This window comes from Lates calcarifer, linkage group LG8 (assembly GCF_001640805.2).
Source record: "Lates calcarifer isolate ASB-BC8 linkage group LG8, TLL_Latcal_v3, whole genome shotgun sequence".
Classification (NCBI taxonomy): domain Eukaryota; kingdom Metazoa; phylum Chordata; class Actinopteri; family Centropomidae; genus Lates; species Lates calcarifer.
This window is the reverse complement of record NC_066840.1, coordinates 6,015,795-6,028,748: the sequence shown is the minus strand read 5'-3', so window position 1 is coordinate 6,028,748 and position 12,954 is coordinate 6,015,795. Positions and strand designations below refer to the sequence as shown.

Here is a 12,954-nt window from a genome sequence, read left to right as displayed (position 1 = left end):
GTGTTGTATGACATTTTTTATTTCATTACAAAAACTAAATAGAAATGAACCAACAGCATGCTGATTTTCAAGATTACGAGTGTTGACTGAGAGTGTAGATGAGCAGAGCCTCAGCTGTTCCAGTCTTGAAATCTGAAACAGTCACTAGCAATCTTCCAAACAGGCTGGTCATTGTTGGGTGAAGCCTGAGCCGTTAAAAGAAAGTTCTGATTGAAGAAACGCTGTTTGTTCCCTTCAAACTTAACGATCCCACCAGTCACCACAAGCAGTGTAGTCTGGCCTTGGGTTGCTTGTTCTGTGAATGAAGAAAGAGTGGATTGATGTTGAATTACCACACCTTCAGAAGCAAACATCACATGCGTGATCTATAGAGGGACAGATATTTTCACACTTCAACTTTGACAATTTTATGACCCGACTGCTGCAACACTGCAGCTTCCCTTTGAAACTAATACAGTATTTACATTTATATACATTTGAGAATCACCAATGAAGGTTTTGCATTTGTCCTACTAACCATGAACTGGCTGACAATCCAGTGTGTGAACTTGGAACTCGCTCGATGGCAGCGACTCGAAAAACTCGCCCAGAGCGTCCTGTCCTGACACTGCGTTGCCATTCCACACTAACGTCGCCTTGTCCAGGTAGAGTCGCGTCAAGTTCTGAGACACAGCAGCCATTAAATAATGACAGTTAGGAACAAGAACAACAGCGGCATTAATCAAAAACAGATGGGGTGTGCTCTACAGCTGGACCAGTAGTAGATTTACACACACTGATATTACTTAATACTGAATTTTTAAAAATCCAATAACAACATATTGGCTAAGATTTTTTGATACATAAAAACATCTTTAATAAGGATCCCTTCAATTTGATTATTACAAAATTGTGACCTAGATACAGAAGCTTTAACACCCCTACACCTAACTGAAACAGTTCTTCCTGGAAGGAAGGGGTTGAAATTAAAAGCTCTTTTGTCATGCAGAGCTTCTTGACCTTGGTTTAAAAGAAAACAAAGAGGCTGTGTAAAGCTGAATTCTCTCTTGTTTTTCAAAGATCTTCTAGAATTAACTACATTATTTGTACTGCTTACAAGTGGTGACAAATACGTATATTGTAGTGATATTTCAAACAGACTTTGTCTTCAATTAGTCTCATGTGTCGTCAATCTCATAATCAGTCATTCAGCCTATTTAAATGGGGAAAGTCCACACTGTGCTGTGCAAGAGAAAGAGGAGAGTTGTCTAAAGAGATAAGGAAGAAGATCTTCCGAGCTGCTTGATGTTCCTGTGACCACAGTTGCTGATATTACTAGAAGTTTAAGGTCCATGGAACTGTAGCCAGCCTCCCTGGACGTGGCCACAAGAGGGCAACTGATCCCAGACTGAACAGAGGGAAAGTTTGGATAGTAGGAAAAAAAGAAACAACTGATACAAGCTGATCTCCAAGACCAGGGTAAAACAATCTAGAGAGCTCTAGCTCAGCCACAGGTCATGGCTCCTCTAACAGGAGCATGACCCCAAACATACATCTAAAAGCAGGCAGAACGGATGAGAAGAAAACATTGGAGCATGCTGCAGTGGCCTGCTATGAATCCTGATCTTAATCCAACTGAAAATCTATGGAAAACGCTGAAACTTGGAGTTGGGAGAAGGCACCCATCAAACCTTAGAGAGCTAGAGCAGTTTGTTCAAGAGAGTTCAGCCAAACTACCAGCTGAGAAGTGCAGCAGTCTCATTAAGAGCTACAAAAAGAACTTGACTGCTGTGCTATTAGGTTAAGGGTCCCAATATTTTTGTCCGTGCCACTCTCATTTGAAAAGCTACATGTGTGTTCTATTAAATATGGAATAGAGTGTAGTGGCTAACAAATACTTTTGTTACTTTCAACTTATTTCAGAGCAAATCGTGTTGTTTTTTTTTTCTTTTTCAAAATGGAAGGGCAGCAATAACTGTGTTGGTGCTGAGACACTGTAAGTTGTCACTGCGCTCTAGTGAGCAAACTATGCATTACCAATACAGTAAAATACCACAGACATATCTGTAATTCCTGCCTTATTATTGACAGATATATACACCATTACTGCTACATGTAATGTAATGTAACCGATAATATTGACCAAGCTCTACCGTGCTCAATCACTGGAGTATATACGTTTTCCAGTTCAGAGAACAAAACAAGATCAGTACCCACCCTCCTTTTCTTGTCCATGCAGTCGTAGTAAATGTTGACAAATTCCTCTGAATATCTGCATGACTGGTCGACATGGGTCCTGAAATCCTATGGTGACAATCACTCACTAAATCAGTAAATCATCATATCTACAACAGTTCATCATGAAAGACGCACATTGGAAACTAGCTAACTAGCATAACACAATGTTAGCTGGCTGAGTTTAATATGTGTAGCGAGGGTTTCACGCTTACCAACGTGCTAGCCATGAGTATAGATAAACAGGTCGAAACAAGACTGGACAATAATATAGCAAGGACAGTGGTAAATCTTTTCTATCATCAAGTTAGAATCTTTGTTCTTCAGTTAGCAACCAACGCCACTTGTCGCAGGTATTACTTCCTCCGGTCACCAACGTTACCTACCAAAATAAATTGTTTGTTCTTGCGTTGAAATGCAATGCCCTTGATAACTTTCATATTTCCTGTTTTGATCAGTGATTCAAGAGGACTGATTATATGATGTACTCAAGCACTGCACATAAGTACATTTTTGAGGTACTTTTAATTTACAAATTTTATGTTACTTACTCATATAACACTACATATTATTTCAGTGCCGTTCATTCATTTTATGACTTTTTTATTTTTTGTTTTTATTCATAGAAACATATACAAGATGGTAAGCTAAAAAAAAACACACACACACAGACACACACACACACACACACACACACACACACACACACATCAGTCAAGATGTGAAGCAGTCAAAAACACAACCCCTCAGATTTATCTGTTGGCCCTTTAAAGGAGTCCAACCCCCAGGATGGGAAGCGCTGGCTATTACTTTTGTTTTTAAGGGGACTTTTACTTGTCGAAAAGTACAACATGGCTTTTATTTATGTAAAAGATCTGAATACTTCCTCCACTGCTGCAGGTGAGAGTGATACCAGTATTTCAGTCTCATTGTCAGGCCATACGGTCTTTTAATTTGAAGGGTTAAAAATCGAACCATGCGGAAGTAGAGTCCATAATTTCCTGAGTCATTGCACCACAGGTTCAAATATTAATCGAAACAACTCCAGAGCACTGATATTAAGGCTATTATTACTTTTGTTTGGCATTCATAATATATTTAACAATGGAGGGATCTGTATCAAATGTGGAGGTCTGTAATTTTGCATTTACAGGACAGTTTGAGAAATTAAAACAGTCTATTCTGTCAGATAAAACGCTTGCCTGCAAAACGGACCAGGTAAGAATGCATGAGCCAGCAAAGACCCCGCAGTTTTTGCTTTTGTTTCCCAGCCACTACTGAGATAATGACCAAGACCAAATGAAGTTTCCTACAGTTTCACCCCGATTTCTTCTGATTCCAGGACCGTAGGACCGCGCTGCACTGGGCTTGTTCTGCCGGCCACACTAACATTGTGGAGTTTCTGCTTGACCTGGGAGTTGAAGTGAATCTGCAAGATGATGTAAGCCTGTAAATGTTGTTCAATTTTTCTGTGTTAAACAAAGTGTGATGCTGTATTTTTGTCCTCTAAGGTGGTGGAGGGATGGCAGTTAATACTAGACAGGTGCACCCTACAGTTTAATATAGTCTCACCATAACAACAACAACAATCCAAATTGTAGCTTAAATAGCACTTGTTTTATTTACAAAAGAATATTTTTTATAAAGAATATTTAAAGAATTTTTTTTTTTTTATGATTTTTTAAATTAATGTTTGAATTAATGTGAAAGTGTAATTTGTATTGACATTTACTTTGATGTAATGTTTACTGTGTTCTATGAAATGTGGTGTGTTACCTCCCAGGCTTCGTGGACCCCTCTTCACATTGCTGCATCTGCAGGCAGAGAGGACATAGTGAGATCTCTAATATCCAAAGGAGCTCAGCTGAATTCAGTCAATCAAAATGGATGCACCCCTCTGCACTATGCTGCCTCCAAAGACAGATATGAGGTAAGGTTCCCAGGCTGCAGTAATATTGACTGATAGTTTGATCCAATGGATGCCACATGACAGTACTCCATGTTTTTAATCTTAAATTTGTATTCTGTTTCTGCAGTTCTGCCGTTCAAGTAGCTCTATAAATGTAACTGATATTTTATTCATAATGGTGTCATATTTCCAATAACTAGACCTTTATTTTCCTTGTTAACATCTTTCTATTTACTTAAAATAATGTAGAACTTTTCCTCTCTTTGTAAGAGGTTTCAAGCCAAAAGTGTTGGATAACAGTTCATCTTTACTACTGTATTTTATAAGCTCACCATACTGTATGTGTTTCTATGTTGATTCTTTAGAACCGCCAACAACAACTTACAACAACAGCACTATCTCAGATTCGTTTGCATTATTGTATAATAGCTTAGTAGTAGCATTATTAATTCTGAATCAGAAACTACTTCATTGGGAAATGCCCAGTGATACTCTTTTTAAGGGTTTGCCAGTCCATTTATTTGGAACCAAAGCATATCCTACATTGTCACGATGATGATATCATAAATGTAAATATCTATAGTCTTTAATAAAGACATTTGTCCTCAGCTGTTCATTAGCAAGTTGTCAAAAAATAAGTAGGGTCCAGCTCATTGTATTATATTATATATATAATCAGTTGTAAAAGCAGGATGAGGAAGGTTTTTGGAAGTTACCAATTCAAGAGCAGTTTATGTTTTTAGTTTTATTCCGGGGGAGGTTATACTCTTTGCCTTGGACTGACATTAATATTACCTTCTCCAAATAGCTTTGTATTTATTTTGCTATTTAACAATGTTTTTTTTTTTTTCACACCTAACACACACATATAGCAAGAAAAATTATTTAGCTAGCTGTTGGGATTTCCCCTTGTTATTAGCTGATAAACATTATACACATATGAGTATTAATGAGTCTGGTGTGTAAAAATGCCAAAGGAAATGATACACTTTCCTCATAATCACCCAGTGCTTTGCTGTATTACGTCACAATAACACAAGACATCTGAATTGTAAACATATTTATTGGATGAAACAAGTAACTACAGGATTTTCCATAAGACTAAGAAAAGTGTGTTTCAGTTTAAGATTAAATGCAATAATCCAACCACAGTGTTCCCGGTAGTATCGGAGGACTCTGGTTTTAGTCTCACTTCTTAAGTTCGGTCAAGACTAGTTTATGAACAATGACTTTCCAAAACCGACGGGATCTGAAAGTGTGCATTTCGCGTGAATGGGAAACCAATAAATTCTCAAGAATGATACTTGCCAGTGATGCCTGAGTAACACAGCTTCTCCTCTTAATAGATTGCCTTGCTGTTGTTGGAAAACGGAGCAGACCCCAATGCCACCGACAAGCTAGAGTCCACACCTCTTCACAGAGCGTCCGCCAAGGGAAACTACCGCCTCATCCAGCTGCTTCTCAAACAGAGTGCCTCAACTAACATCCAGGACTCACAGGGCAACACACCACTGTATGTGAATAAGTATTTATCTAATACAGCATCATGGCTATTGGAACAAACCTTTAAAGAATGTAAATTAAATGAAAAGTACTCTTGTGTTTAAAATTCTGCATGTTTTTTTGTTTTTTTTCACCAGTCACCTAGCATGCGATGAGGAACGTGTGGAAGCAGCCAAGTTGCTGGTGGAACACGGAGCCAGCATCTACATTGAGAACAAGGAGGAGAAGACCCCACTCCAGATAGCCAAGGGTAGTCTGGGCAACATACTTCGTCGGATTGTAGAGGGATGATGCACTTACTGACCCACAAGTTGCATTCCAGCTCAAATCCCTGCCATCACCAACGTACATAATGAGAATTCTCATCTCAGTCAGTCCTCCTTGAGCAGCCTGGGGTGACACCTTTAGATGTGTATCAGGTAGAAGATGAGATAGCATCGGGGAGGAAAGTTGGACTGAATCGCATCAGTCCAACAGCTCCTCAGCATGGGATTTGAAGCTGCGCAGACCATAGATGTCTGGTCAAAAACTCTCTCCTGCACTAAGCGCAGTCTAACACTGCAGCCTATTTTCTATGAAGTTTGAATCGTTGCAAAAATGACTCAATAAAAGTCAGTGTTTAGTCTCTTAGTCTCCTAAAGTATGTTTGGGATTTTCTGTATTTATTTGTTATACATGAAAGCATGGATCAGCAAGATGCGGTCTGTCTTTTGACCTATTGTCTGGTTTGATTGAAGCAAAAGCTGCCCTCCATACAGTGGGCAATGTTTACTCCAGTTCATTCCATTTGTTATTCTATTCATAGGTTGACCCATTAGCTCACTCTCATTTTCTGTACGTAAAGTATTGTGATTAATCCTATTATTATGTTATCGGTGTACCAATAGTGCAGAGCTGAATAGGATGTGGCGTACACTGAAAGGGATAATGAAAGTAGAATTACTCCATGGAAGCCAGAATTGTATGAGCTCCATACTTTAAAGGGTCACTGAAGACCCATTGAAAATGTTGCTTACGAAAACCTCCAGTGGTTCAACTTCACCTTGCTGCAGGTGTGCTCCAGTCTCTGTGATGTCACTGTTGGGTGTGGTTACATTTGCAAAAAAGCTGACCTCTGACCACACCTAACCACACTCATCAGAGATATAGTTGACTGTAAGATAATAGAATGATGAAATAATAAATTAGATATAATTAAAACATTAATAAACTTGCTCTCTTTAGCCTAAATTTCAAATAATGTGCACCCTTGATTACAGTATCTGTTAATATAAAAACATGCTTAGTAACTACAAACAGTGGTGGAAGGAGTATTCAGATTATTGGCTTTAGAAATACAACAGTGTAGAAATACTTGACTACAAGTAAATGTCCTGTATTCAAAGTTCAGATATTGCAAAATAAGCTAATTTTACTTAAAAGTGTCAATTATGCATGTGGTTTCTGTCAGTTACAATATAATACTATAGCCCTGGAAAATTATTACTGATGCATGAACATGTAAGCAGCCTAAGTGATGTGGTCTCTTTCAGTTCCTCAATACATTTTATCACACATCCGTCACAGGTTTGTAGGAACCACATCAGACTACATCTTCCTGTCCTCCCATGTGGGAATTGCAGCAAGGTGATATACATTGTCTGATTGGTCTGCTTGGATAACGCTTAATTATCTGAGCTGCTCATCCCTGTTAAGAGGGTTCCCATCTGCACACTAGTATGATGGTGTACCTTTCTCTCCTCTCTCCCTAGCCAACCTTGGAAGATCACAAATTTGTTCTCCTCGGGCCTTGAAGAATCTGCAGGTCTGGACGACCTTTTCTCCATCCCTCTATCCACACTTATGAAAAAAAAAATGTTTTCTATCTCACTATAAGTAATATGCTTTATTGAATAGGTATCAGACTAAGTACTGACTGCAGGAACATCACATTTTCCTTCAACATAGTCACATGTCTATGTGGAGGAGTAGAAGGTACACCCCCTTGTAAATTCATATCGCCCCTGTTTGATCTCTGATGTTGATCACTTGGGACAAATAATTAACAAGAATATTTGAATGAGAAAGAAGGTACTTTTTGAAAACCGCTGAACCCTTGAAAGAGGGATTTTATTGGGAAACCCCCACCTAAACCCCGCGAACGACCTAACTTTCTTGACGTCGCTACTGTGGTCAGCTGGGATGCGCAAAAGTAGGTGCGCATTCTCCACCCCGTTGCTTTCGCTTCCTCATAGCGAGGTCATATAAATCAAACAGCTCTGTGTAGTTGTCTCCTGTAGGCGGTATCCACGCCAAAGACAGGCTGTAATTAGAGACCGAGGAACCTGCCGTAAGGTATTTAATTGAAGGTAAGGTATTATTGAAGTTTTGCAATGATACTTGGTCAAGTAACTTTTTGACCTAACGTTATGTAGAATAGCTATGCTAACGTAGCTAGCTAACGTTTGTTGCTAGCGTTTGATGATATCTTCGCATTCCGGTTTACTGACCTAACATAACACCTCAAGAGCAGTGGTCAAAGTCCAAAACAACTGAGTTTAAACCTTAATTTTAAACCTTATTGTGTTGAGCTAAAAGTACGCCACCAAGCTAATGCAGTGTGTGTGTGCTTGCTTTCATCGACGTTTACCTAACAGGGACTATTGTGAGGCTGTTATGTCGCTGTTGTTAAAAGCAAAGCTGCGTGACCTTTCTGGAGTTTTCGGGGCTAGTCGATACAGGCTAACCATTAATATAAGCTAACGTTAAGTGAAGGTAGTGCGTGGGTTTCTAATGTCACTGTTGCTGTCACACGGTGAAACACCTTTGACGGCATGTTCGGAATTTTATACATACCCCAGATGTTCCCTTACCCGTAAGGGACTGTTCTCTAGAAAAATGTTGACACGTAACGTAGCTCAAAGATCACAGGCCGCTCCCCGCAGTAAAGTAAAGATACCAGTAGATCAATAAATAGTTGTTTAATCAGTGCTGATATTCTATGTTTACAAGACACATCTTGTGCACAGACATGTGATACTGTCATATGCTGATGACTGAATTGCTACACTGTTTTGGGGAAAACAAATACATATTTCCACTACCTAAGGTATTTGCTGTACCCATGCTGGGTTGAGAATGCAGCTTATGTACTCTAAGACTGTGCTCTGTGTCAGCATTACATTAAAGTTCCATTAAAGTTCCACCCCCTGGGAAAATGCGTACACCAGGGTGTGTGGCATGCATTGTATTTATGTGTTGCAACATAATTTCTCGCCTCCATGATGCCAACCGTTTTAGTTGTATGTCTGTGCATGCAGATCTGTCTCATATCCTCTTGGTGTCCTTTTGCCTACCTTGTGTTGTTTGATACATGGAGGGATACACCCTTTTCAATACTACCACATTGCCAGTGCACTTAGCCTGTAGATCCTGCCTCTCCTATGCCCATCCCTCACATGGAATATCCAATGGCTCCATGTGATTACAGCCTGGCTGCTTCTCTTAAAGGCACAGTGATCCCCTACAAGCCCAGATGTGCTTAACAGCTATCTGGTATCGAACAGAAATCCATTCAACCACTGAACTGTCTGATGTTTGAATTTACTGAAGTTTGACCCTGCATAATATTTTGATTTTTACTGTGTTTTCTTTCATCCTGTGTTTAATGCTCATAGGAACAACACTGGGCATCTAATATATACAGCTTATTTTTTCTCTCTGTTTAATCTGCAGACATTCTGCCCATCAAGTGATCCGACTCACCAGGTCCTATCATGTGTGATCCCAGACAAGATGGCAATTGGGAGACAGACCATGCAGCTGATTTTTCCCTGATGAACAGTCGCCTGGACTCGTTCCGTGGCTCCAGCCTGGCCCAGCAGGTGCCAGCAGAAAGATTGGCCCGGGCCGGCTTCTACTTCACCGGCCATGCCGACCGTGTCTGCTGTTTCAGCTGTCAGAAGACTGTGGAAAACTGGTGCAGAGGAGACACACCTGTAGAGAGGCATAAAGAGGTGATCATAATCGGAATGTAAAACAAATGTGATTACCTTTTTTGTTTTCATTATCTTCTAAATTGCTATATCATACAATACTTGTGTTACAGGTTTCCCCATCGTGCAAATTTCTCAGCTGTACTCACCGCACCAGCTTTAACCCAAGTTCTGATACCCCACTGACTAATGGCTCCGTCTACAGTGAAGAAGCAGAGGACCTGGAGTATCGTTTGAGAACAGGAGAGGTGGTTGATGAGTCCACCTACCCTATGGTTCCTCACATGAGGAGAGAGGAGTCCCGGCTTCAGACCTTCTCCTCTTGGCCATCCACTGCACCTGTTAGACCCCAGGATCTGGCCGAAGCTGGCCTCTACTACTTTGGGGAGAGTGACCGGGTGCAGTGTTTCTGCTGTGGTGGCATGCTGGGTGGCTGGGAAGCAGGGGACACTGCCTGGGGAGAACATACCAAACATTTTCCCTACTGCTTCTTCATCCTGGGGCACGATGTGGGCAACGTCCCGTTCCAGGGCAGTACAGAGGAGGAGGGCAGCAGTAGACGACATGGAAACACTCAAATCCCTATGGGCACTTTTGAGGAGAGGCTCGGTAGTTTTGCAGGTGTCCAGCATCCTATTGATCATGACAGACTTGCCAGAGCTGGCTTCTACAGCACAGGTAGAGCACAGAGCCCTAACTAAGGGGGTATGTTGGGACTAGAGAAACATAGACCAGTATTAGAAAACTTAGCTATGAAAGCAAGCAAGACTAAACTGTGTTTGTGCTTACAGGGACTGGAGACAAGGTGCTGTGTTTCCGCTGTGGTGGAGGTTTGAAAGGCTGGCAGCCTGAGGAAGACCCTTGGGAGGAACATGCCAAATACTACCCTGGGTAAGAGCAACCCTGTTGTACTGATGTATGAACATATATACTCAAAAATTTTGTTTATTTTTTCTGTGGTGTGTGCTTTAGTTTTAATACAATTACACGTTTGGATTTTAATCAGATGCAGCTTCCTGTTGGCGGAAAAAGGACAAGAATTTGTCAACAGCATCCAGCTGCAAGACCCACGACAAAATAGAGCTGTAAGATTTCAGTGCTTTTACATTCATTTAAATAAATAAAAAATCTGGTTCACACCTAATTTCCTGGCCAATGATATGCTTCACCTGGTTTCTAAGGATGTGTTTACATGTTGCATTTCTGCATAATAAAGACCCAGGGGAGCCAAAGTATTGCTGTGACACCAGTGTGTTGGGATTTAAGAAACTATTATTACTCATAGTGGTGCTATCAAGTATATTTAAATCCAAAGTTTGGGTTAAACTGAAATTTTTTATTTTTTTATTTTATTTATAATTTTATCATTTCCCATCTAACTGAAAAAAATGGGCTAAAATGCACACTTCAAGTGTTTAAATAAGATTATTTGGTGTGCTGTATGTTGTTTTCTGGACAAAAATATTTCCATTTGTGTTTGTGGGAGATATTCTAATCCAAAGTGGTCTTCTTTGTAGTGCTATCACTTATAGGATTTTGCATTGCTTAAATTATTCAAAAACAAACTATATGACTCTGTTTGTTTCCAGGCTTCAAGTCATCAGAATGGATTTTCAGGAGAAATTGATGGTAAATATATAAAATCTTCTACTTTGACTACCCTATATTTGAAAGAATTAATTCAAGTCATCTCCTGCACTTGAAGAAAATGACAAGAAGTATAAATGTATCTGTAACTAAATAATGTAACTAGACAAAATGAATAGTTGTGTACACTGATGTTTCCTCTTTGTGTTCAGAGGTACTGCGGTCTGCCCTGGCTCAGAAGGCCTTAGGAATGGGTTTAAAACCCTGTGTGGTGGAAAAGACCATCAAGGAGAAGATCAGTAGAACAGGCTCAGGCTACTCCAGCCTGGAGGCACTTGTTGAAGATTGCCTCAAGAACACACCAGAGAGTGATACTGCTAGGACAGAGGAGCAAGGTACTGTACCTCCTGTATACTGAGCATAAACAGATACTGTAGTTGACTACATAAAACAAAGCCTCAGGATCAGTGATTTTATGTAGGAGCACACATGTTTTGATCTTTTTTTCTCTCTATTTTGCAGATGAGGATCCGCTGGAGAAATTAATGAGACTGCAGAGGGAAAAGCAGTGTAAAATATGTATGGACAGAGAAATTTGTATTGTCTTCATACCATGTGGTCATCTGGTCACTTGTGTCGAGTGTTCAAAGTCGCTTGTCAAGTGTCCAATCTGCTGTGGTGCCATATCACAGAAGCTCAAGACCTATATCTCTTAAGGGAATCACATACTCCAGCTCAACTTCAATGCTGCTGCTTTCTCACTATCTTTTATAATATTGTGTTTTAATAATAAATGTAGATAGTCTGTAATATATTTAATGACCATTTTGTCTGTATGAGAATGACTAGTAAAGAAGAAAACAATATTTTGACAATCAAGAGATGGTAAATAGGTGTTAATATTGATCTGAGATTATAAATAGTCAATGTTGATTTTGATTGAATACTGACATTTGTAAATATACACTAAAATACTATTCTAATTTGAAAACTGTTCTTGCCAGAGGTGCCTTTCTCTAGCTTTATGTATTCATGTTTTGTTTTGTTGTTTTATTTTGGACACAGTTAAACTGGATATTGGATGTAATATCACTTTCATTTCAATATTATACACTTATGTGCCCTGCTCATTTATTTTGTCCAATGTACTTTATGTTTTAGACTCGATTTTTGTGTAGACATCTATAAGGGCAGATTAGTAAATTCACCAAGATTTTACTTTGTAATTGGCAAAATCAACTTTAGTTTGGAGCCTGCAATTAATCAGTGTGGTGTGAAATTATTTTACCATTCCATCATGCAATCTCCTGTCATCAAGAGTGAATAAATTACAATATTTGGAGTTGAGACATGTTTTTCTTTGACTACTTTTACAACTCAAGCTTGTTACCCATTCAGAAAGTGTTTGTATGACTTTGTCAATGAGTATCCTGAATTTTCCTCATGAGTTACTCCAGTTTTACAGCCTATATAAAAGGTTAACAAATACAAACATTCCTTTTACTCAGCTGAGGTTTGAGGTGACTTTTGTAAAGAGCCATTCTAGATATTTATCTTTCAGATAGACAGAACTCAAACAAAACTTAGATTTTAGTTGTTACAAAGCTATTAGTAAAGTGCAGGTAATATCTAAATTAATTCTCTGCATATGTCACTTCAGATAGAAAGATAGGGTGTAATGTAGCAAAATTAAAATGGATGAAAGGATGAATTACATTCCCTTTGTCTCAAAAAGGATTCAAATCAACTAATTTTAGTTGTGGTGAA

The 12,954-nt window shown here is 39.3% G+C and overlaps 3 protein-coding genes across 3 annotated transcripts; 2 read left to right on the top strand and 1 right to left on the bottom strand.

Moving 5' to 3' along the window:
• Position 1: 1 nt before the first annotated feature.
• On the bottom strand, positions 2 to 2,604 carry nxt2 (nuclear transport factor 2-like export factor 2). The gene is made up of 4 exons (XM_018675470.2): positions 2,430 to 2,604; positions 2,197 to 2,283; positions 518 to 662; positions 2 to 295 (listed from the first exon to the last, which is right to left on the bottom strand). The coding sequence occupies exons 1-4, from the start codon at positions 2,442 to 2,444 to the stop codon at positions 111 to 113; spliced, it is 432 nt and encodes a 143-aa protein (XP_018530986.1). The 5' UTR covers positions 2,445 to 2,604; the 3' UTR covers positions 2 to 110.
• Positions 2,605 to 3,200: 596 nt separating this feature from the next.
• On the top strand, positions 3,201 to 6,256 carry psmd10 (proteasome 26S subunit, non-ATPase 10). Its single transcript, XM_018675469.2, has 5 exons — positions 3,201 to 3,432; positions 3,557 to 3,655; positions 3,998 to 4,144; positions 5,470 to 5,636; positions 5,764 to 6,256. The coding sequence occupies exons 1-5, from the start codon at positions 3,319 to 3,321 to the stop codon at positions 5,915 to 5,917; spliced, it is 681 nt and encodes a 226-aa protein (XP_018530985.1). The 5' UTR covers positions 3,201 to 3,318; the 3' UTR covers positions 5,918 to 6,256.
• A 1,560-nt stretch (positions 6,257 to 7,816) lies between these two features.
• xiap (X-linked inhibitor of apoptosis) lies at positions 7,817 to 12,534 on the top strand. The gene is made up of 8 exons (XM_018675467.2): positions 7,817 to 7,974; positions 9,341 to 9,621; positions 9,714 to 10,278; positions 10,392 to 10,491; positions 10,607 to 10,685; positions 11,190 to 11,229; positions 11,400 to 11,582; positions 11,710 to 12,534. Exons 2-8 carry the CDS (start codon positions 9,382 to 9,384, stop codon positions 11,901 to 11,903), a joined length of 1,401 nt encoding a protein of 466 aa, XP_018530983.1. The 5' UTR covers positions 7,817 to 7,974; positions 9,341 to 9,381; the 3' UTR covers positions 11,904 to 12,534.
• The last annotated feature ends 420 nt before the right edge of the window (positions 12,535 to 12,954 follow it).

Bases quoted from the DNA above. Each gene is read 5' to 3' on its own strand.
- nxt2 (XM_018675470.2), bottom strand. The intron at 663-2,196 runs GTGGGTACTGAT...GCTGTGTCTCAG, and splicing joins GCATGGACAAGAAAAGGAGG to AACTTGACGCGACTCTACCT. The intron at 296-517 runs GTTAGTAGGACA...CTTCATTCACAG, and splicing joins GGATTGTCAGCCAGTTCATG to AACAAGCAACCCAAGGCCAG.
- psmd10 (XM_018675469.2), top strand. From the start codon at position 3,319: ATGGAGGGATCTGTATCAAATGTGGAGGTCTGTAATTTTGCATTTACA. The intron at 3,656-3,997 runs GTAAGCCTGTAA...GTTACCTCCCAG, and splicing joins AAGTGAATCTGCAAGATGAT to GCTTCGTGGACCCCTCTTCA. The intron at 4,145-5,469 runs GTAAGGTTCCCA...TCCTCTTAATAG, and splicing joins CCTCCAAAGACAGATATGAG to ATTGCCTTGCTGTTGTTGGA.
- xiap (XM_018675467.2), top strand. From the start codon at position 9,382: ATGTGTGATCCCAGACAAGATGGCAATTGGGAGACAGACCATGCAGCT. The intron at 10,279-10,391 runs GTAGAGCACAGA...TTGTGCTTACAG, and splicing joins AGCTGGCTTCTACAGCACAG to GGACTGGAGACAAGGTGCTG. The intron at 10,686-11,189 runs GTAAGATTTCAG...GTTTGTTTCCAG, and splicing joins ACCCACGACAAAATAGAGCT to GCTTCAAGTCATCAGAATGG.